The sequence below is a fragment of the Natrix helvetica genome (assembly GCF_964273705.1).
Source record: "Natrix helvetica genome assembly, chromosome: 6".
Lineage (NCBI taxonomy): Eukaryota > Metazoa > Chordata > Lepidosauria > Squamata > Natricidae > Natrix > Natrix helvetica.
The window spans coordinates 77,323,996-77,346,780 of NC_138553.1; the positions used below are offsets into that span (position 1 = coordinate 77,323,996).

The following is a 22,785-nucleotide window of genomic DNA, read 5'->3' on the forward strand; positions in this document are numbered from 1 at the left end:
TCCATCCATGACTTCTTATCTTGCCCTCAGGTGCTTTGCAGAATAGGTTGACCCCCACCCTCTTTTTTCTGACAGTCCGTCAAATTTTGGAAGACTACTATCATGTCCCCCTTAAGCCTTCTCTTCAGTAGACTAGACACACCCTGAAGCCATTCTTCATATTTATTCCTCAAACCCCCCACAGCTTCAACCTTAAACTGTCTCCCAGGGACCTCACCCCATTCCTAAGAGGTCCGTAAAGGGGGAAGGCATAAGCCCACCAGCGTGCCTACCATCCCTGTCCTACGCTCCCCATTTATCCGTACCCATTTCCTACCCATTATAAAGTGTTAATACCACTTTATAATGCCTTGGTAAGGCCACACTTGGAATCCTGCATTCAGTTTTGGTCGCCACGATGTAGAAAAGATGTGGAGACTCTAGAAAGAGTGCAGAGAAGAGCAACAAAGATGATTAGGGGACTGGAGACTAAAACATATGAAGAACGGTTGCAGGAACTGGGTATGTCTAGTTTAATGAAAAGAAGGACTAGGGGAGACATGGCAGTACTGTTCCAATATCTCAGGGGTTGCCACAAAGAAGAGGGAGTCAAACTATTCTCCAAGGCACCTGAGGGTAGAACAAAAAGCAATGGGTGGAAACTAATCAAGGAGAGAAGCAACTTAGAACTGATTCCTGACAGTTAGAACAATTAATCAGTGGAAGAGAAGTTGCCTCCAGAAGTTGTGAATGCCCCAACACTGGAAGTCTTTAAGAAGATGTTGGATAGCCATTTGTCTGAAACGGTATAGGGTTTCCTGCCTAGGCAGGGGGTTGGACTAGAAGTCCTCCAAGGTCCCTTCCAACTCTGCTATTGTATTGTATTGTATGTGCGATTTCATGTGTCTTCCTACTAGATCCTGCCACCAAGAGCTTGGAAATGAAGGATCCCATGTCTTTGGTTGGCGCTTACTACGCTGGGAAGTCAGTCCTTGTTACAGGAGTCACAGGGTTTATGGGCAAAGTCTTGGTCGAGAAACTTCTCCGTTCTTGCCACGATGTGAAAGCCATCTATGTGTGTGTGCGGCCCAAAGCTGGACATTCCATACAAACACGAGTAGAGAATATGTTGAAATGCAAGGTAAGGAAGTTCAAAGGTGGGAAGAAAAACAGGTAAGCAGTTCGTAGGGTTCCGCTGAGTCAGACAGAGTCATTTGTGCATTTGGTGCTGTGGTAAGGAAGCATGTCTATCCATAGTGGCAAAGATGACTTTTCTTGAATGACATCCATGGTTTTACTTCACCCAGCACTTGTAAAGAAAAGTAGGCTTGGAGATGCTGCTATCAAACTTAAATATTCAGAGGGAATGCCAAACATTTATTTTCAGAAAGAAGTACCATATTTTTGGGAGTATATGATGCACCTTTTTCCCTCAAAGAAGAAGCTGAAAATCTGGGTGCATCTTATACATTGAATACAGCATTTTTTGCCTCCCAAAAAACCCCACCTTCACCAAAATGGCCATGCATAGCCTTTAGGAGGCTTCCAGAGTGATCCTGGGGACTGGGGAGGGCAGAAATGAGAGAAAAATGTGCCGGGTTTTACTCAATTTTGCCCCCCACAGCCCCCAGGAGCAATCTGCAAGCCCCCTAAAGGCTATTCCTGCCTTTTTTTGGGGGGGGAAACGGGCTGGGTTTGGGAGGTTTGCAGAGTGCAAACACTTTTTAAAAAAAATTGCCTCTTCAAAACTTTGGTGCGTTAATTTTATACTCCGAAAAAATATGGTAAGTGTTGGAATCCATTATTGGAATGCATCTCTGTGCAACAACTACAGTAATATTCAGCCAGTAGATGGCAGTATTTACAAGTTTGGCTCTATGGTATAGACCTGTGAATGGCGAACCTATGGCACGCGTGCCACAGGTGACATGCGGAGCCATATTTGGTGGTATGCCAGCCGTCAGCTCCGGCGCACATGTGCGTGCCAGCCAGCTGATTTTTCGCCATTCCAAAGGTCCAGGGGAAGCTGTTTTCACCCTCCCCAGGCTTCAGGAAAGCTCCAGAGCCTGGTGGGTCATGTGCTCATTGCGCAGGTGGGCGGGGAGATTGAGTGGGCACACATACGCACACCAGTGACGTGCAGTCAGGTGAGGCAAGTGAGGCACAGCCTCACCACTCTCATCATGAAAAAAAAAAGTAAAAGGAAAAAGCTGAGCTAGTTGCTGCCTCACCGTGGATGACTCTGCTTAACCTCACTGGTGCTCTCCCTCCCCAAGTGTAGTGACTTCCTCCCCAGGCCCCCATTCATTTCTCTCTCACACACACACAGCTGGATAAAACTATATAAAAATCTAGCCCAGCTTCACTGATTACAAGTTTGAAAAGGCAACATGGCTCCACCTGCAATCAAACTACACTTGGGGAGGGAGAGCACAAGGGGGCACTGAGGAGACCACAGGAGGAGGCAGGAAGCCAGGCAAAGAGCCATGCTGTAGTACACACACTTCCCCCCAGCCTCTTTCTTTTGGAAGGCTCGGCTCCCCTCCGGCTTCTCTGCCTCTCCTCTCATCCCAGCCTGCCAGCAGGAGGTGGTGGGTGGGCTTTATTGTGTTCCAGGCATTTCCCACCCAGACAGCAGGCTGCATTTGCAATGGGTGGGGGATGGCAGAGGAGCTGCTTTCAAGCCACTGGAAAAGATATCCAATTCAACTTTTGTGTGTGGGGGGTTTGTTTGAGAGTGAGTGAGAGAGGGAAGGGGTAGGAGAGATAGTCCAATCCAACTTGTGTGTGTGTGTGTGTGTGTGTGTTTGAGAGAGGGGGAGGAAGGGAGAGAGGGAGGAAGGAGGGGAAGGAGAAGAAAAAGAAAAAGAAAGAAGGAGCAAAGGAGAAAAACAAATGATGTCGCTTTAAATTGGAACTGAGCATGCCTGGCTGTGGAATTCTGGGAGTTGAAGTCCACAAGTCTAAAAATATTTGAAACCCAGCACTGTGTCAGTGCCTCACCAGTCATAAACCTCACCGCACGTCACTGACGCACACAATAGTGCATGGGCATACAATTTTGGCACGCTGTAAGAAAAAGGTTCACTATCACTGGTATAGACTCAATTCTCTTTTGTTCTAAGCAGAGTTTCCTGTTTGTGTTACTCTTATGTAGTTGCACAGTAAAGCACATGGTGACTGTACTCTTTGTCTCCTCTGTGGTGCTTTATATAATCTGAATTTCTAATAGTAAGAAAGATTTTTTTAAAAATTATATCCAAAGCTAATATATTCTTAAATTAATCCATACATTTGAAACATCTGCTCAGCAGTCATTTTGGCTCTATCTGCCAGCATGGGATGTTACTTTTAATACTGTAAAATAAATTAAATCTGAGTGGATTTCGACTTGAGGAACCTGGAGCATTTTTGTTATTTATTACGTGAATATTATCTCGAACTAGGTGTTTGATAGAGTCCGGGAAGAATGGCCCAATTTCCATGAGAAGATTAAGCCCATCAGTGCTGAGTTCACCCAGCCAAACCTGGCCATCTCTTCTGAAGACATGGAGGAGCTGCTCTCTGAGGTCAACGTGATCTTCCATTGTGCTGCAACGGTTCGATTTGATGAGCCTCTGAAGTAAGTCTCTCCTTCCTTTCTTCTTGGTTTTGTTGGAAATCACCACTTCAGGCCATTCCTGAAGACTTTCTCAGAGGGAAAAATTAGTTACAAAGAAAAAAGTAATAGATGGTGGGTTTGTTTTGGTTTTTGTTTGGTTAAATAATGTGTAAATTCAACCAAGCCATGGTATTTCCAATTTTACAATGGAGACAGAGGTGGTATTAAGCCGGTTTGGATCAGTTTGGACCGGTTTGCCTGAACTGGTAGTGGAAATCACAGGTGGCCCTGCTCTATACCGTCCTATTTAAGAACGTTTTTGAGGCCGGGCATTTTCACGGAAGGCACGTACGAAAGCAAGGAGCATGTGGGGAAGGCTGGGTGCATGCACAGAAGTGGTGCATATGCCTGCATAGCAGGCGCACGCGGGAGGCGAACCAGTAGTAACAAAATGTGAAACCCACCGCTGAACAGAGACCTTTTGTAAGGAGATGTAGATTCCACCTGTGTTCTTCTCCATGAAACGTGAGATACTACTGAAGTCAATCCAGTGAGGAGGGATTTCTAAATCCAGCAATGCAGTTTTATCTCTTTGAAATGATGTTGCTCTTCAGTCCTCGAAGACGTTATCAGAAGAGCCAAAAGGATTTATTTGGACCTGGTCTCATACCAGCAAGACCTTATCCTAGCTTTTTGTTCCTTCTTGAGCAGGGATGCTCTTCTCCTGAATGTTATGGGTACCCAGCAGCTCCTGAGGCTGGCCCACCAGATGAAGAACCTCGAAGCTCTCATCTACGTTTCAACGGCCTATTCGAACTGTAATCGGAGGCACATAGAGGAGGTCTTCTATCCTGTTCCTGTGGAACCAACGAAGCTTTTGGACCTGGTGACGTAAGTAATGGAAGCAACCCTCCCTCTGTTGTGATGTATTTGCAAGTGCGTTTGAAGGAATACTCGTTGTCTTGTCCTAGACACTTCCTTTAAAAAAAGAGAGAGAGGATTTGTGGTAGCAAAGTTTCAGAAATGTACAAGATTTACATAGATGCCCTCATGCAAAGAGTATCGTTACAATATAGAATATAATTCCTTATTGGCCAAGTCTGATTGGACATATGAGGAATTTGTCTCTGGTGCAGAAGCTCTCAGTATCCATGTGAGCAACAAGTGATAAATCATGATCATAATCATAAATGCAATGATTTTATGATATAATGATCTTTGTCCTGATAAATGGTAATTGAGGAGGAGGAAACACACATACTTTGACAACAGAGCATCAGCCATCATTGTGTTGCCTTCTTGACTCTGTGGACCACAGCCTCAGGCCACCCCAGTTCTCAATAGCAATAGCAATAGCACTTAGACTTATATACCGCTTCACAGTGCTTCACAGCCCTCTCTTAAGTGGTTGACAGAGTAAGCCTCTTGCCCCCAACAATCTGGGTCCTGATTATACCCACCTCGGAAACATGGAAGGCTGAGTCAACCTTGAGCCTGGTGAGATTTGAACTGCCAAATTGCAGGCAGCCGGCAGGCAGCAGAAATAGCTTGCAGTACTGCACTCTAACCACTGTGCCACTGCGGCTCCATGGTCTTTTTGTTGTTGTTAGTTGCGAAGTCATGTCCAACCCATCGCAACCCCATGGACAATGTTCCCCCAAGCCTTCCTGTCCTCAACCATCCTCTGGAGTCCATTTAAGCTCATGCCTATTGCTTCGGTGACTCCATCCAGTCACCTCATTCTCTGTCGTCCCCTTCTTCTTTTGCCCCCTTCCATCGTTCCCAGCATGAGGCTCTTCTCCAGGGAGTCCTTCCTTCTCATGAGGTGGCCTAAGTTTTTGAGTTTCCTCTTCAGGATCTGGCCTTCTAAAGAGCAGTCAGGGTTGATCTCCTCTAGGACTGACCGGTTTGATCGCCTTGCAGTCCAAGGGACTCGCAGGAGTCTTCTCCAGCACCATAGTTCAAAGGACTCCATTCTTTGGCGCTCAGCCTTCCTTATGGTCCAACTTTCACAGCCATCCATTGCAACTGGGAAAACAATAGCCTTGACTATACATACTTTTGTTGGCAAGGTGATGCCTCTGCTTTTTAGTATGCTGTCTAGATTTGCCATAGCTTTCCTCCATGGTCTATCACCTAATAAACAGTGCTCCCTCTGTCCCTCGAGTCTATGGGGAGCCTAGAAGTTATATGTCATCAGCCCCTGCAATCTGATATACAGTATCAATGTGAGAAACACGAGGCGCACGTGACTCTTAGATTTAGCAGAGATTTCTAACTTCCTCTTTAGAGGCGAGTGGGAAAATTAGTTTTGATTTAAGGTGGCCATCAGCAGAATAGGATATCATTCCATTTACAGAAGGCCCTTCGGTTTTCTTGTGCTGCAAGACTCAAAGAAACTGATGTTTAAATTTTATTTTATTACCCTTCAACGGAGATTAATACTTCATTTCAGTATAAGCTTCTACTGTGCCCAATGATTGTTCCATTTGGGAACAAACCTATTACATCCATTCTCTCAGATCTGACTGAGAGACAATATATTCACGTGTTTGTGTTCTTTTCCAATGTATTCTTATCGCGAGTTTATTCCCATTTCAATAGCTATGGATGATCATAATGAAATATGATTTTCATTCAATGGAAGATTTAGTGTACAATTCCAGCGCGCAGATGTGACATTGTGAACATATTCCCTATGCGTTTCTCTTCTTTTTAGTCTTCGCTTTTGGTTTCTTTTGAAGATATTAAAATCAAAACCATTAAAACACTTGCATACAATGCATTATTTACTTCTTATTTACCTCACCTTTAACTTAGTTGCATAAAGGAAGCTCAGCCATGTAACAGAAATGTAACTTTTACAAGGATAGGCATATGAAAATATATTAGGACAACTGTTTCCCCCTCCCATGGATAGCTCCAGAGGTGGTAATCAGCCAGTTTGGACCGGTTCCCCTGAATCGGTAGTGTAAATTGCGGGTGGGCCTTCCCACCCACCTCAGCTCTATGTTGGCCTATTTAAGGATGTTTTTGTAGCCAGGCAGATGTGTGTATGGCACATGCGCAAGCAAAGCACATGTGTGGAAAGTGTATGCACATGTGTGCACATTTGTGAACCAGTAGGGAAGGTAAGTGAAAACCACCCCAGATAGCTCTAATTATACAATAATACAATACAATAGCAGAGTTGGAAGGGACCTTGGAGGTCTTCTAGTCCAACCCTAGGCAGGAAACCCTATACCGTTTCAGAAAAATGGCTATCCAACATCTTCTTAAAGACTTCCAGTGTTGGGGCATTCACAACTTCTGGAGGCAAATTCTGTTCCACTGATTAATTGTTCTACCTGTCAGGAAATTTCTCCTCAGTTCTAAGTTGCTTCTCTCCTTGATTAGTTTCCACCCATTGCTTCTTGTTCTACCCTCAGGTGCCTTGAAGAATAGTTTGACTCCCTCTTCTTTGTGGCAACCCCTGAGATATTGGAAGACTGCTATCATGTCTCCCCTAGTCCTTCTTTCTCTTAAGCTAAACATACCCAGTTCCTGCAACCGTTCTTCATATGTTTTAGCCTCCAGTCCCCTAATCATCTTTGTTGCTCTTCTCTGCACTCTTTCTAGAGTCTCCACATCTTTTCTACATCGTGGCGACCACAACTGGATGCAATATTCCAACTGTGGCCTTACCAGAACATTATAAAGTGGTATTAACACTTCACGTGATTTTGATTCTATCCCTCTGTTGATGCAGCCTAGAACTGTGTTGGCTTTTTTGGCAGCTGCTGCACACGGCTGGCTCATACTTAAATGGTTGTCCAATAGGACTCCAAGATCCCTTTCACAGTTACTATTATTGAGCCAGGTACCACCTATACTGTACCTGTGCATTTCGTTTTTGTTGCCTAAATGTAGAACCTTACTCTTTTCACCATTGAATTTCATTTTATTAGATAGTGCCCAATGTTCAAGTTTGTCAAGATCCTTCTGTATCTTTATCTAATATATATCTAATTATATATATATATTAGATATTATATTGTATATTAATATAAATAATATATATTAGACTATAATATAATATACTATTAGATATTATATTATATTATATTATTATATTATATTATATTATATTATATTATATTATATTATATTATATTATATTATATTATATTATATCATATTATTATATTATATTATATTATATCATATCATATCATAATATTATATTATTATATTATATTATATTATATTATATTATATTATATTATATTATATTATATTATATTATATTATTATATTTACGTACGTACATATACATATACATATACATACATACATACATACATACATACATATATGATATTGTTCTGACCTAGGCTTCCTGAGACAGTAAAAATCACACGCTTAGTCCCAAAACCCCTTTTTTTCTTTAAACAGCTGTGAATTATGTTCATTCCCAGCCCGTAATGATTCACAACCAGTTTGTTAAGAGTCCGACAGAAGTCTGCCACAGTCTTGCAGAGTAAGCCTGATAAGGACCCACCTTTGTCTTCCTTGAAACACTGCCAGAGACCTAATTGCCCATTATTTTTGCAAGGCCAAATGGAGCACAGAGTCAAAACAGGGCTTCAGAGTTTAAACCAACCAGAAGGAACAAAGTTGCTTCCTACAAAGGCACGTGTGCTTTTGCTCCTCCTTTATGTCTTATGGGAGGGGCCATTCATATCCAAGCCTTACTCCTGAGTCGCCCCTTTTGTCTTAACGGTTCTTGCCTTCTGGCAGCTCTGTGCATGCATGCCCTGGGAATAGGCTCCCCCTGTTCCTCTGCCTCGCTGAGGTCAGACTCCGGAGGCTCCGGAGGCAGCACATAACTTGCAGGTGGCCCTGGGCCCCTCTCTGCCTCCAATGCAGAGCCTCATCAGAGCCTTCCCCAGACTCCAGGACTGACCCATGTTCCTCCCTAACCTCCTCACTGTCCGACTCAGCGGCCAGCTCTGCAGGCTGCTGGCGGGCCACAACAGGTATACCACATCTTAGGTGATGGATGGGTCCCTCATACAGCTTTTCCAGAAAAAACGTGTATAAAAAATATGTAAGGACAATGTTTTTCTTCTCATGCATATCTTTTATTGTTATTTTTTTCTTTAAAAAAATCCACTCAGGTGGATGGATGGGTCCCTCACTGAAGCGATCACCCCCAATTTGATTGGAGACTGGCCTAACACCTACACCTTCTCCAAAGCTCTGACTGAAATTCTGATCCAGCAGGAGAAAGGGGACTTAAATGTTGCCATCGTTCGACCCTCCATCGTGGGGGCTAGTTGGCAGGAGCCCTTCCCGGTAAGTAGGCTTGCTCTACCAGTGCTTGCTTCTTGTCCAACATCGAGTAAAAGGGTTGATTTGGAAATAAGCATGTCCTTCTCCTGCAGGAGGGAAGCCTTCATCAATGAGCTCTAAAGCAATGGTTTGCCTCAGAGGGAGTGAACCTGGATGGGGTTTTATCATGGTACCTCACGATTCGGAGTCCATCTGGTCATGTAATTCCAAAAGAACTCCAGTGAGGTGGGCTTCATTCTCAAGACTTAGATCATAGATCAAACTCAAGGCCCGTGGGTCGAATCCTGCCTGCGCGGTGCTTACATCTGGCAACCACCCTCGAAACAGCGAAGGACTGGCCCATGGTACTTCTGCCGGCAAAAATGAAGCTCAGGAGGGCCAAACGCAGCCTACCTAAGCTCCATTTTAGGCTGTCTGTGAGGGGCGCACGTGGCCCTCCCAAACTCCCTTTTCGCTGGCAGAGCACTTGGGCCTCCACAGGCACCCCTGATATGAGTGGCGTTGAGCTGGCCACACCCACCCTGGCCACACACACACACACACACACACACACCAAGGTCAAACGCAATCCTGATGCGGTCCTCAACGAAATTGAGTTTAACACCCCAGGCTTAGATTAATTTTATGGACACAACCGTAACATTGAAAAATAGATGGACAACATGGAGAGATAGGTGTCTAATCCCCAGCCAGAAAACCTGACAAAAATCTCTTATTGTAGAGTCAAGCCCTTCAGATTAATTGCACCGACACAGTATCGTTTTACAGAATTGCACATCTAGAGCTACACATTGGGCATTTCCCAAACTGTTATTTCTTCAATTCAACTGTGTTACATAGATTTCTTGGAATGATCTGTTAAGATTTGTTTAGGTGCCTTCAGGAGTCTCACTTCAGCGTGAAAAAATGGGATATAATGTGAATAACAGATATTTGTAATACTACCGGCCAGTTTCAGAAGACAAGATAATAGGGAAACTACTTATTATCACAGGTTATGTTGAGAGTTACTCAGGCACGCAGCCATATTGAGCAATTACATTTCTCTTCCATGTTCTTTGAGTGGGGCCCAATATTCGTTCACAACCACACAGCCTAAAATACCGTGTGATAATTGAGTATATTAATTATCATACTAATCCACTAATTAATTAACCAATCAATCAATCAATTAGCATGCAGATCGGAGGATGCCACACAGTGGTGGGATTCAATTTTTTTTTTACTACCGGTTCTGTGGGCATGGCTTGGTGGGCATGACAGGGGAAGGATGCTGCAAAATCCCCATTTCCACCCAACTCCAGGGCAAGGATACTGTAAAATCCCCATTCCCTCCCCACACCACTAACCTGCTTTCCAGCTCCATTCTCCTGTGCAGGGCAACAAAAGAAGACCCAGCCGATCAGCTGGGACTCAGGAGGCAGCGAATAGATAGGGGGCGGGGCCAGCCAGAGGTGGTATTTGCTGATTCTCTGAACGACTCAAAAATTCTGCTACCGGTTCGCTAGAACCGGTCAGAACTGGCTGAAGACCACCTCTGATGCCACAGCAATTCAAATATAGGAAACCAATTCTTGTGATAGACTGATTAGCAAGCCTGCCACACATTCATGGGCGAGATCTAACACCTTCATTCATGACAGCAGGGGAGATAATTCTCCCATCTTCCAGTGTGACTATCAACAGCCCTCCACTACGGTTTAACTTGAACAGACTGGCAAGCTTTACACAAAAGAATAAGTAGACCCGAGCAATGGTGGCGCAGTGGTTAGAATGCAGTATTGCAGGTGAATTCTGTCGACTGCCAGCAGTTTGATTCCCATGGCTCAAAGTCGACTCAGGCTTCCATCCTTCCGAGGCCAGTAAAATGAGGACCCAGATTGTTGGGGAAAACATGCCGACTCTGCAAACTGTTTAGAAAGGGTAGTAAAGCACTAGGAAGCGGTACATAAGACTAAGTGCTAATGCTATTTCTTACTGCACTGCATCATAAATGCATGAATTCATGCCCCTGGCTAGTAACGCCCATACATTTATCCTTTCATCTTTCCCATTTATGTATGTACTGACAATGGCTGGGTTTTTAAATAAAATAATATTTCAGCAAATTATCTTTTTTTTTTCCATGAAAATTGCTAGTTTAATCTGAGAAATTCAGACATTGGCCATTTTTTGAGGGGAAACAGTGCATCTTATGCTCTGAAAAATATGGCAATTGGTAAAACCCGAAGTCAGCATTTCATTGTTCTCCGCATCAAGCAGAATTGGTTTCCCTCTGGCAACAAAAGCACTTATGTTCTTTTCTTTAATCAAAGTAGGCAAAGTTACAGTTTTTCTACGTTTTGCTTTTCAGGGTTGGATCGATAACTTCAATAACATAAGCGGCTCCTTTGTCGCGGTAAGTAGAGATGAAAGTAAGATTCAGGTCTTCTGTGTCTTAGGGCAGCAAAAGGAGGAAATCACAAGGACCAAAGCACGAAACTCCTCCAAGTTCTTGGACGAGAAGCAAAATGCCTTCAAAAAACCCCAGAAAAGAGGAAACATGAAATATACTTATAATGGAAAATTATTGAGATTATAAAGACAGAACTACAAATTTGGGGCATGTAAAGATGCATAACTATACACTGTAAATATAATGATGAGAATAGCTGGGAATAGTAACCAGGTCTACATCTCGGCCAAAAATAGGTTGGGGGGGGGGGCGTTAAAAATATAATTACTATATATGTATACTTTTTTTCTTTTAAAAAAGAAGAAGGAATACATATGTTAAAATTAAATATATATATTGAAGAGGAATTATAAATACCATCAACATAAAATGGAGCTCGCTCAGAGGCTGAAATACACCACGTAAATGAGATGAAGAGTGGGAAGTAGAGGAGGGAGTTAAGGGAAGAAGAGAGGAAGAGGAGAGAGGGGAGGGGAGGAAGAGGAGGAGAGAAAGGAGGAGTGGAAAGGGGAGAGAGGAGAAGGGGAGAGGAAGGGGAAGTTGAGAAGAGAAGGGTGACAGAGGGAAGAAAGGAGGTATGGAGGGGGAAGAGAGAGGGAGAAGAAAGTGATGGATAAGGTACAAATATGGTGTATGGAGAGCAGAAGTGCCAATAATTGTTTTTGGGAGTTGATGGCAAGATGAATTGATGTAAACATTTAACAATATAATATAATGTTGGTTATGTAATAGTATACATGTGGTTGTTTGTTATGAAAATGGAAAAAAAACTTTATTAAAAATAAAACCAGAAAGTCCATTTGCCTCTTGAAATTTGTATGATATATTATACAATATAGAATATATTAAAGAATATAGAAATAGAGCTTATGTAAATACGAATGATATCAACGACACGGATACAGACTCGCTGCAATGAATGGAAATGTGTGTTTCATTTTTTAATGTTTAAAAAAAGCTTCATAAAATTATTATTTTTTAAAAAAAAAGAGAAAGAAAAAAAAGGCCTCTTTGGGATACGCTAAGCAAGGAAATCAAATTATATGTATTAATCAATTTCTTCCCTTTTTCTAGTTTGCCAAAGGGTTTTTACGGAGTGTAAAATGCAATCCAGTTGCAGTCGGTGATATTATCCCAGTAGATCTCGCTATCAACTTAACCATTGTCGCTGGCTGGCACACTGCAGTTCACAGGTGGGGCCTCTTTCTTGAGCAAGAGATAAGCCATTGAAGTAGAATGGGGGTTTCCCTCCCCCCCCCCCCCAAGGTTGCAGGTTTTTCAGGAGCTGCCAAAGCTGCTAATTCCTCATATCCTCATCCAGGTCTTTAAAGCTTCCTGAAAGTCCAACAGTGCCTCCTACAGGCAGTGGTGCATTCACACAATACCAGCACATCTACAATTTTCATTGTTGGGTTTTCTTTCCTGGAAACAGGTGAACGGTGCCATTTTGTACCATGTTATAGAGAGCACCTGAACCGAGCTCATTGACAGCATGATTACGACAGCTCAGTACTAATTTCAAGGGCAGGAATCACCACAAGGAAGAGGAAGGCTAATTCTACTTTGATTCAGTTTGTATTTCAAAGCCTGCCCCCCCCCCCAAAAAACACTTTCATGGACTCTGATGGCTTTAAAAGAAACTTTTTTTAAAGAATAGAGTGTAGAGTAGAGTAGAGTAGAGTAGAGTAGAGTAGAGTAGAGTAGGGTAGAGTAGAATAATAATAGAATAGAATAATAATAGAATAGAATAGAATAGAATAGAATAGAATAGAATAGAATAGAATAGAATAGAATAACAGAGTTGGAAGGGAACAACTCTAGTCCAACCCCCTGCTCAGACAGGAAACTCTAAATCAAGCTAGTTTGGGAATTCTAGGCTGGAGCCCTTTGGAGAAATATTTGTAATAGCTAGTTGAATTATTTGTCCTTATGATCCAAGGCTACTTATAAACAGTTGTAGAAAGTTAACACCCACCCCTCTTTTAGAAGGATGAAATAGAGTAGAATAGAATAACAGACTTGGAAGGGAACTTGAAGGTCTTCTAGTCCAACCCTCTGCTCAGGCAGGAAATCCTACACCACGTCAGACAAATGGTTGTCCAATCTCTTCTTAAAAACTCCCAGTGTTGGAGCATTCACAACTTCTGGAAGCAGGTTATTCCACTGGTTAATTGTCCTCACTGTCAGGAAATTTCTCCTCTGTTCTAAGTTGCTTCTCTCCTTGATTAGCTTCCACCCATTGTTTCTTGTTCTAACCTCAGGTGTTTTGGAGAATAGTTTGACTCCCTCTTCTTTGTGGCAACCCCTAAGATATTGGAACACTGCTGCCATGTCACCCCTAGTCCTTCTTTTCATGAAACTAGACATACTCAGTTCCTGCAACTGTTCTTCATATGTTTTAGCCTCCAGTGCCCTAATCCTCTTCGTTGCTTTTCTCTGCACACTTTCTAGAGTCTCCACACCTTTTTTACATCATGGTGACCAGAACTGGATGCAGTATTCCAGGTGTGGCCTTACCAAGGCATTGTAAAGTGGTGTTTAGAGAGAGGCATTGCAAGGAGGGGAGCTCTGGGTTCAAAACCTCAAGGAAAGAGAACAAGCTTGAGTCAAGTAAAGACTGGATCATTTGCACTTCATAACTGGGATCTGAATGTGGTTTACTGATCACTCCCTTGTTGGTCCTGATACAGACCAAACAGAAAATGATTTCATATAGGAATGTCTGGAAGAGGGACTTGGGGGGAGGAGCAATATCAAAACAAGAGTGGCTGGGGTGAAAAGCATGTGCTTTTTTGTGTGTGTTATGTGTGAAGCTCCAGTATGGTGTGGCTTCAATCAACAGCTGTCCTCTTGTCCCTTTTAACTTCTGATTTTGCTATAATTGTGGATGTACAATATATAATCCTACTTATATACACCACTATAGCAAATAACATATTAATACATTTGGTGTATTGTCTGAATGCTGAGTTGTCTTTTATTTCCATTCTTTTCAGACCAAAATCACCCCTGATTTACAACTGTATCTCGGGTAGCCTCAACCCATTATATTGGGGAGAAATGGGTGAGTTTTCTTTCTAACAAAGGGGCAGAGATGATGGTTTGTTGTGTTACCTTTCCAAACATCAAGGGACAGATTAACAGAGTTGGAAGGGACCTTGTAGGTCATCTAATCCAACCCCACCCCCCGCCCCACCCAAGCAGGAGACCCTACACCATTTCTGATAGATGGCAGTCCAGTCTCTTCTTGAAAGCTTCCAGTGATGAAGCTCCCACAACTTCCGAAGTCAACTTCTCTTCCATGGGTTGATTGTTCTCATTGTCAGAAAGTTCTTCCTTATTTCCAGGTTGAATCGCTCCTTGTTCAGTTTCCATCCATTATTCCTTGTCTGGCCTTCGACATCTCCCCTGCCAAAATAAGACCTGGTGCTTTTTTTTGGTGGCAAAGAAATGTAAGACAGGGTCTTAATTTCAGGGGGAAATGGTAATCAGTAGGACTTGTCTCTAGGAAGAGCCATTCCTCACAGGCCAACCCTCTATTTCCACTTCTTCACCTTTTATAAATCATATGTGACTAATAACCCACATCTGGTTTCCTGATGTTCAAATGACGTTGCCTTCGTAAATTCACATTTCTATCCATTGTCGGTTTTCTTCATGTCATTACCTCACCGGAAGCAGTATCTGTTTTCTACAATTTTTGCAGTAATCCACATGAAACACACGTTTGAGAAAAACCCACTGGAGAAACCCTTCCGAATACCAAATATCACCATGACCTCCAGCCATTTGATCCATCAATACTGGACGTTTGTCTGTCACACCGTCCCTGCTTTTCTCTGTGACCTGTACTTGCAGCTGATTGGAAAGAAGCCACGGTGAGTTTGGGTCTACATTGTGGGGTGTAGTAGGGGACAGTTCCGAAAAAGTCCCGACAGCGCCCTTAAAAATAACCGGAGACATTTTTTGCCAGGGAGAACTACCTTCTCCATCAATTTGACAGCTTTGGGGATTCATTAGAAAAAGGATCAGACTGGCATGCAGTTTTGCTGATTGCTATATTTACAAATACATTTTTGTCTTTTTTTAAAACACAAATATCATCTTTGCAACATTTCCACACCATTAAACCTCCATTGTACTCTTTTTATCTGTATTTTTCTGAGTATAAGATGCACCCTTTTCCCTCAAAAAAGAGGCTGAAAATCTGGGTGCGTCTTATACATTGAATATAGCATTTTTGGCCTCCCGGAACCCCTCCCCCTTTGCAAAAATGGCCATGCATAACCTTTAGGAGGCTTCCAGAGTGCTCCTGGGGACTGGGGAGCCCCAAAAATGGCTTGTTTTTTTGCTCATTTTTGCCCCCAACCCCACCCAGCCTGCAGGAGTATTCTATAAACATCCTAAAAGCTATGCATACCCTTTTTTGATGAAAAACAGGCCCTTTTTCACGATTTTTGGGAGGTCTGCAGAGTGCAAAACCCTTTTTTAAAAAATTTGCCTCTTCAAAATCTTGGTGCGTCTTATACTCAGGTATGTCTTATACTCCAGTGCATCTTATACTCCGAAAAATACGGTATATATGTTGTATATATGTACACATTTTTCATCTACTCATATGGTAATTTATACTTATATTTCTTCTATACATATTATTCTTTCAATGTACTTATTTCTATACATCTTATATCATTCTATGTACATATATTCCTCTTATAACTATTATTCTGTATTATTTTATATACAATCTATCTTACATTCCCCCCCTCTTATTAATTATGCGGTTTTTACTATTGCTTTCTAATTTCTAATAATCTTTTTTCCCTTTAATGCTTTCTTATTCTTTGCATCTTTCTTCTAGCCCAGTGTTTCTCAAACTTGGCGACTTTAAGTCCTGTGGACTTCAACTCCCAGAATCCCCCAGCCAGCATAGCTGGCTGGGGAATTCTGGGAGTTGAAGTCCACAGGACTTAAAGTCGCCAAGTTTGAGAAACACTGTTCTAGCCACTTGTACCATAAATTCCATACTAAGTAATACTCAGATTCTTCTTTGTCTTTTATTTCTTTTGTAAGTCTGTCCATTTCAGCGCATTCTAATTAGTTTCCAAACACAGGGCAAGGCAACACTTGGCACAGAGTCTCTTATAGTCACAAACAGAACTTTCCACCCCTGAAATGACTGAAGGAATGAATTGTTTCCTGCAAAAGTCCACTCCCCGTTCGCTCCTCTTTTGTTTCCCATGGGAGGGGCCAATCACCTGCAAGGTGTGCCTTTACTCCCAAGTCGACCCTGGTTTCTTAGTTGTTCTTGTCTTCTGGCAGCTCTGCACATGCGCACATTGGAAACAGGCTCCAGCTGTTCCTCTGCCTCACTGCAATCTAGCTCCCTCTCTGCCTCCGACGCAGATCCCTCATTTGGACTTTCCTCAGCCCCCAGGACTGGCCCATGTTCCTCCCCAACCTCCTTACTGTCTGACTCTGCTGCCAGCTCTGCAGCAGGTCAACCCCCCCTCCCGGGAATGACACAATATTCCAGGGGGTGCAAAAACCTGAGTTTAGAAGTTTCAAAGCATACCCTTACTGGGATTTGAACTTGGGTTATTTTACAAGTTAGACAGGTATATTAACCTCTAAGCCACAAGCTCTCCTCCCTTATCAGCTGAGCCAAGGGGATGATTAGATGTTTTGTCAAGGCACCTGGTATGCCCAAATATATATATCGAGAATATATCAGAAGCGTTCTAGAGATGCAGGGTATAAAAATGGGTGGGACCCCTGTCCTAAAGAATTGTGGCACCAAGATCTTTTCAAATGATCCCCTGCCCAGTTGTTTTGAGGTAGGATGCTAGAACACCCAGTTGTTTCAAATGTTTCTATTCTGTCTTTCAGGATGAGGAAGCTTTTTACTCGCTTGGAAATGGTCATGAGTCTCCTTGAATATTTTACCAGTCATTCCTGGGATTGGAGCTCCAACAATACAAACATGTTGATGAAAGAGCTCAATCGAAAAGACAAAAACGTAATGACAAAGTTTGTTGCATACATTCAAATCCAGAGAGCACACACAGATAAATGATTCAGCTGGATTCATTAACTTCTTTATATACATAAGAATAGAGGAATAAATGTACAATACCAACAGGTGATTCTTCCAAGGAAACACAAGGCAGGAGAGTTACAGGCAAACACAGTTAGTTTCACATCAGCAGACAAGCCCAGAGAGACTGCTAGTTTACTTCTCAGAGCAGCAGACTGCTTAAGTTTCTGTTTCAATTCTCTGCACAGACTCAGATCTGTTTAAGCTCCCATTGGCTGACTTAGTTGCTATGCCTATTCATTGGCTGACCTTGTTCCCATGTCTCTCCTAGTCATGAATACTTTACTGAACCACCGCATCCTCATGGATATTTAAAATGTGTATTCAGGGTAGATTCTGGTTGCTTTGCAAAAGGACAAATTATTTTCTCAGAGCCCTGTGGAAGTGGTCAGTCCATGCGGTTGAAGAGATGTTGCTTAGAGAATGGTCAGATTAGAGGCAGCATAGCCCCCAGCTGGAAAGTGGGTGAGGCAAGAGGTTCAGAAAGGACCCTCCTCAGTTTTTTTGGCTTTTAAAAGAAAAAAAAGGAGAACGGTATTTCAGGCTCACAAAACTCTGCTAATGTAGCTGTTAAGTTTCCTAACGATACCGTAATTGATTCATAATAATCGAGCCAATGCTTTAATGCAAAAACCAGTGATTTATTGATAGCTTCGTTAGGCAAGATTTGTTCGCAGTCAAGTCTTTTTGTTTTATTTGCTTCTGAAGTTTACCCCTGTTCCTCCCCTCCCCTCAGTCTGTGTCATAAATCACGCTACCCAATAGATACACCCCTCCCAACCCAGCAGCAGTAATCTGAGACCCCATTCCAGCCGACAGTATGCATGGAATGCACTCCCACTCATTCTGTCCCCATGACAACACAGAGAGTTGACAGTAGCTTTACCATAAAGTAGAATTATCTTATCTGGACATATTTCCTGTGTGGAAACTGTCTACCTATAAAGGGAGACAGTTCTAGAGTTAAGGACTAGGGCACATTGGAATATTTTTTTGTAACAAACAAACATCTAATTGAGGAAATGGACAGCTACATACAGCCTCTCCTTCACTGACAATTCAGTGAGCAAAAGAAAATTAAGAAAATAATCAAGTGGAAGTCCTCGGCATCTGCCTAACCATTTTTTCACTTATTTTTCACTCCCCCCCCCCACATTTTTCACTTATCTTTGCTAATCTCAAATATGAAAAATGAGGGATGTCCTGGTTGGTGGGATCAGCGAGATTAATGAGGAATTTTCTCCTCCAAAGCTAAATGTATTATTCAGAAGTCATTTCATGTAATATTCAGCGTAAATCAAATGTTCTGAACTAGGCATCACAAAATCACGAAGCCGACTCCTTGTCCCAACAAAACTCTTTTTGATTAAGCTAATGTGAATTCCTCTCAGTCACATCCAGCAAATTTCAAGGGTGTATTTACAACCACAGACCTTATCAGGCTTGGAGAGCTGCCAGGCCAATATCTTCCAAACGCAACACTATATACAAGAAAATACTTAGCAAGGAGTCTCTTGAGAGCCACAAACAAATCTTCACACTAATTAAATGAACAAATTGTCTCCTGCAAACTCCCCTCCCCTTACGCTCCTCTTTAGTCCCTATGGGAGGGGCCATTCACCATCCACCTGTGCCTTTACTCCCCAATCTGCCCTTCTTCCTTAACTCTTCCCTTCCTGATGCGCACATCAGGAACAGGCTCCAGCTGTTATTCTGCCCCACTGATCTCCAACTCCAAAGGCAGCTGATAAATGTCGGATGGCCTGGCCCCATCTCTACCTCCAATGCAGAGCAATCATCCGAGCCTTCCCCAGACTCCAGGACTGGCCCATCTTCCTCCCCAACCTCCTCACTGTCTGAGTCTTCCGCCAACTCCGCTGGCCATTTGCAGCCACAACATCAAAAATGAAATAGTCCTTCCACCCTTCTTTGATATTCTCCTCTCCATTTTATTCCAGTTATTCTCCTTTGATGTTTGTCAAGTGAATTGGTCAGAATACATACAAAATTACTGCTTAGGAACTAAGAAATATCTGCTGAAGGAAGACATGGATGGAATTCCTGCAGCCCAACAGCGTATCAGAAAGTAAGTGTCCATGGAGATTCTCAGTCATCCAGTTTCATGGTTGTCCCAAAGGTGCTTTTTTTCAAGAGGCAACTGGACTTTTTTGGTTTTTCTTTGAAGACGTTTCGCTTCTCATTCACGAAACTTCAACTCTGACTGGATGGACTGGATCCTTCCATTCCTCACCATCCAGTCAGTGTTGAAAGAAGCTTCTTGGATGAGAAGCGAAACCTCTTTAAAAAAAAAACCCAGAAAGTCCAGTTGCCTCTTGAAAAAAGCACCTTTGGGACGATCAGAAAGTAAGGCATATACAATCTTGTGTGTTAACTTTCATCATCTGAAAGCAGATCCTTTCAGTGCATTAGACTGTGTTTAGTCACCACAAAGCCCAGTGTGAAATACTTTTGGGCTGAATGCCACGCCTAGTTTGGAGCGACATCAGAGGCGGGTTGCTCCTGGTTCGGCTTGGTTCGGCCGAACGGATAGTGGTAATCTGGCCTGGGTCACAGAACCGGCAGTGACCGGGGGATTTGTATCAAGATCATGTGAACTGATAGTACCAATTTATATTGGTTTTGTAAAACCACACTTGGAATATTGCATCCAGGAAAGGGTGCAGAGAAAAGCAACAAAGATGATTAGGCGGCTGGAGGCTAAAACATATGAAGAACGGTTGCAGGAACTGGGTATGTCTAGTCTAATGAAGAGAAGGATTGGGGTGACATGATAGCAGTCTTCCAATCTTTGAGAAGTTGTCACAGAGAGTAGAGGATCAATCTTTCCCCCAAAATCTCTGAGGGCAGGATAAGATGTAACTGATGGAAGACTACCAAGGAGAGATCCAATCTAGAATACGAAGAAATTTCCTGACAGTGAGAATAATTAATCAGTGGAACTACTTGTCTCTAGAACACATCAAACGCAAGGCTCAGGAGCCAGATCTGGCCTTTGGGGTGCTTAGATCTGGCCCACTGGGCCACCAGGAACAGTGAAGGATCAGTCCACAGTGCCTCTACCAGCAAAAACGGAGCTTCATTTTCACTGACAGAGAGCTGCAGGAGGCCATCGCAGCAGAAAACGGAGCTCTGGAGCCTGTTTTCGCTGGCAGAGTGCTCAGGCCACCACAGGCGCCTCCGACACAAGTGATGTTGAGCTGGCCATGCCCACCTTTGCCACACTCACCCCGCCCCCCCAAAGTAAACCATAACCCTGATGCAGCCCTCAATGAAATCGAGTTTGACACCCCTGCCCTAGAAGTTGCAGTTGCACCCACCACTGGAGGTTTTCAAGAAGAGATTGGACAGCCATTTGTCCAGAATGGTAGACTGTTTTCTGCTTAAGTGGGAGATTGGACTGATTGACCTCCAAGGTCTCTTCCAATTCTGTTATTCTAGTATTTTGTATTCCATCACACTCTCCAGCTTGTGGTTGATTTGTGTTGTGTTGTGAACTATCTAGCATTGATATTTCAGCTCCTCTTTTTCTCTTCTCTGTTTTCTCAGGCTAAAAACCATTCACTGTGCACTGAAGGCCATTCTATTTGTGATCACCTGGCGTTTATTCGTTGCAAGATCAAAAGTGGCTCGTGATTTATGGTATTTTTTATTAAACCTCTGCTACAAGTTTTTTAGCTACGCTAGAGCTTCCAGCACCCTTAGACATTGACTGGGCTTCTCTGGGGATTGTTTGCCAGGCCCTGGAAAGACCTTTATGACTTCCAATCAACTTTGGGATCTGTCTGCTTCAAGGCATCTTTCAACAGTTGAAGCATTCAGTAGATACCGTACCACAAGAGACTGACTCTAATCAGTGTGGCTTCCTTAGAAAGCAAGAAGCAGAGTCTTGGTCCCGACAAAGCCTCTTCTATTTACACGACTGTGAATCCCTTTCATTCACAGTCAGCAAGGCTTTAGCAAACAGTCTTTCAGAGGAATGTTTATCCACACGCACCTTATCTCCTTTGGAGCGCTGCCAGATACCTAGTTTCCAAATGCAGGGCAAGGCAAAACTTGACACAGAGTCTCTTATAGTCACAAATAGAACTCTTGACACCACTGAATAAATGAATGGTTTCCTGCAAAAGCCCACTCCCCATTCGCTTCTCTTTTGTTTCCTATGGGAGGGGCCAATCACCTCCAAGGCGTGGCTTTACTCTTAGGTCAACCCTGCTTTCTTAGCTGTTCTTGTCTTCTGGCCTCTCTATGCATGTGCACACTGGGAACAGGCTCCAGCTGCTCCTCTGCCTCGCTGCTGTCTAACTCCCTCTCTGCCTCTGACACAGAGCCCTCATCTGAGCCTTCCTCAACCTCCAGGACTGGCCCAGGTTCCTCCCCAACCTCCTCACTGTCCGACTCTGCTGCCAGCTCCACTGGCTGCCGGTGGGCCACAACACAGTACTGTCACCACTACTACTATTAAATGATTGTTACAATGGGCATCGACTTTGTGTCTCTACATCTCTCACATCATCTCTATGAAGCTGCATTTTTCACTATGATATCTACCAGTTTTGTTGGCCTCTTCCGGGTTTCTGGTGTGCATGCCATGATCAGCTGACCTTTGTGCATGCCAGAAACCAGAAGAGCTGGTCTTCTAGTTTCTTCTGGTGTGCATATACATGCCGGCCAGCTGATCGTCATGTGTACATGTGTGCCAGAAACTGGAAGAGGAGCTGCCCCATGGGCATGCATGCACTGGAAAACGGAAGTTCATTTCCCGGAAGTTCATTTCCCGGAAGTTCTTAAAGATCCTATGTCCATAGCATGTGTTCCTAAAAGGAGAGATGCAATGAGCAAAGTTATACCTCTGGTGCTTAGAGATGTACTTTATCCAATCAATTTTTTGTTCACATTTATGTACCTACCGCCTCTCTCAAAGACAGCTGACGTGTTTGAGGTGAGAAAGAAATAAGTCAGAAGCTAAAGAACTGTTCTGACCCAACAAGCTTCCTCTGAAAGCAAGAAGCAAATTCTTGGTCCCGACAAAACCTCTTTTATTTACACGACTGTGAATTCCTTTCATTCACAGTCAGCAAGGCTTAGCAAACAGTCTTTCAGAGGAATGTTTATCCACACGAACCTTAGCTCATTTAGATAACTGGTTTCCAAACAGAGGGCAAAGCAAAACTTGGCACAGAGTCTCTTATAATCACAAACAGAACTTTCCGGACCGAATGAACAAATTGTTTCCTGCAAAAGCCCACTTCTCCTTCATTCCTCTTTTGTTTCCTATCGGGGGGGGGGATCACCTCCAAG

At 43.1% G+C, this 22,785-nt stretch overlaps 1 protein-coding gene across 1 annotated transcript; it reads left to right on the plus strand.

Annotated features, from left to right (window-relative positions):
• The first annotated feature begins 901 nt into the window (after positions 1-901).
• LOC309395001 (fatty acyl-CoA reductase 2-like) lies at positions 902-21,537 on the plus strand. The gene is made up of 12 exons (XM_081958727.1): positions 902-1,120; positions 3,426-3,601; positions 4,292-4,471; positions 8,740-8,917; positions 11,268-11,312; positions 12,444-12,562; positions 14,366-14,433; positions 15,076-15,247; positions 17,259-17,388; positions 19,425-19,552; positions 21,034-21,126; positions 21,225-21,537. The coding sequence occupies exons 1-12, from the start codon at positions 920-922 to the stop codon at positions 21,295-21,297; spliced, it is 1,563 nt and encodes a 520-aa protein (XP_081814853.1). The 5' UTR covers positions 902-919; the 3' UTR covers positions 21,298-21,537.
• Positions 21,538-22,785: the final 1,248 nt, after the last annotated feature.

Bases quoted from the DNA above. Each gene is read 5' to 3' on its own strand.
- LOC309395001 (XM_081958727.1), top strand. From the start codon at position 920: ATGAAGGATCCCATGTCTTTGGTTGGCGCTTACTACGCTGGGAAGTCA. The intron at 4,472-8,739 runs GTAAGTAATGGA...AAATCCACTCAG, and splicing joins AAGCTTTTGGACCTGGTGAC to GTGGATGGATGGGTCCCTCA. The intron at 12,563-14,365 runs GTGGGGCCTCTT...CATTCTTTTCAG, and splicing joins TGGCACACTGCAGTTCACAG to ACCAAAATCACCCCTGATTT.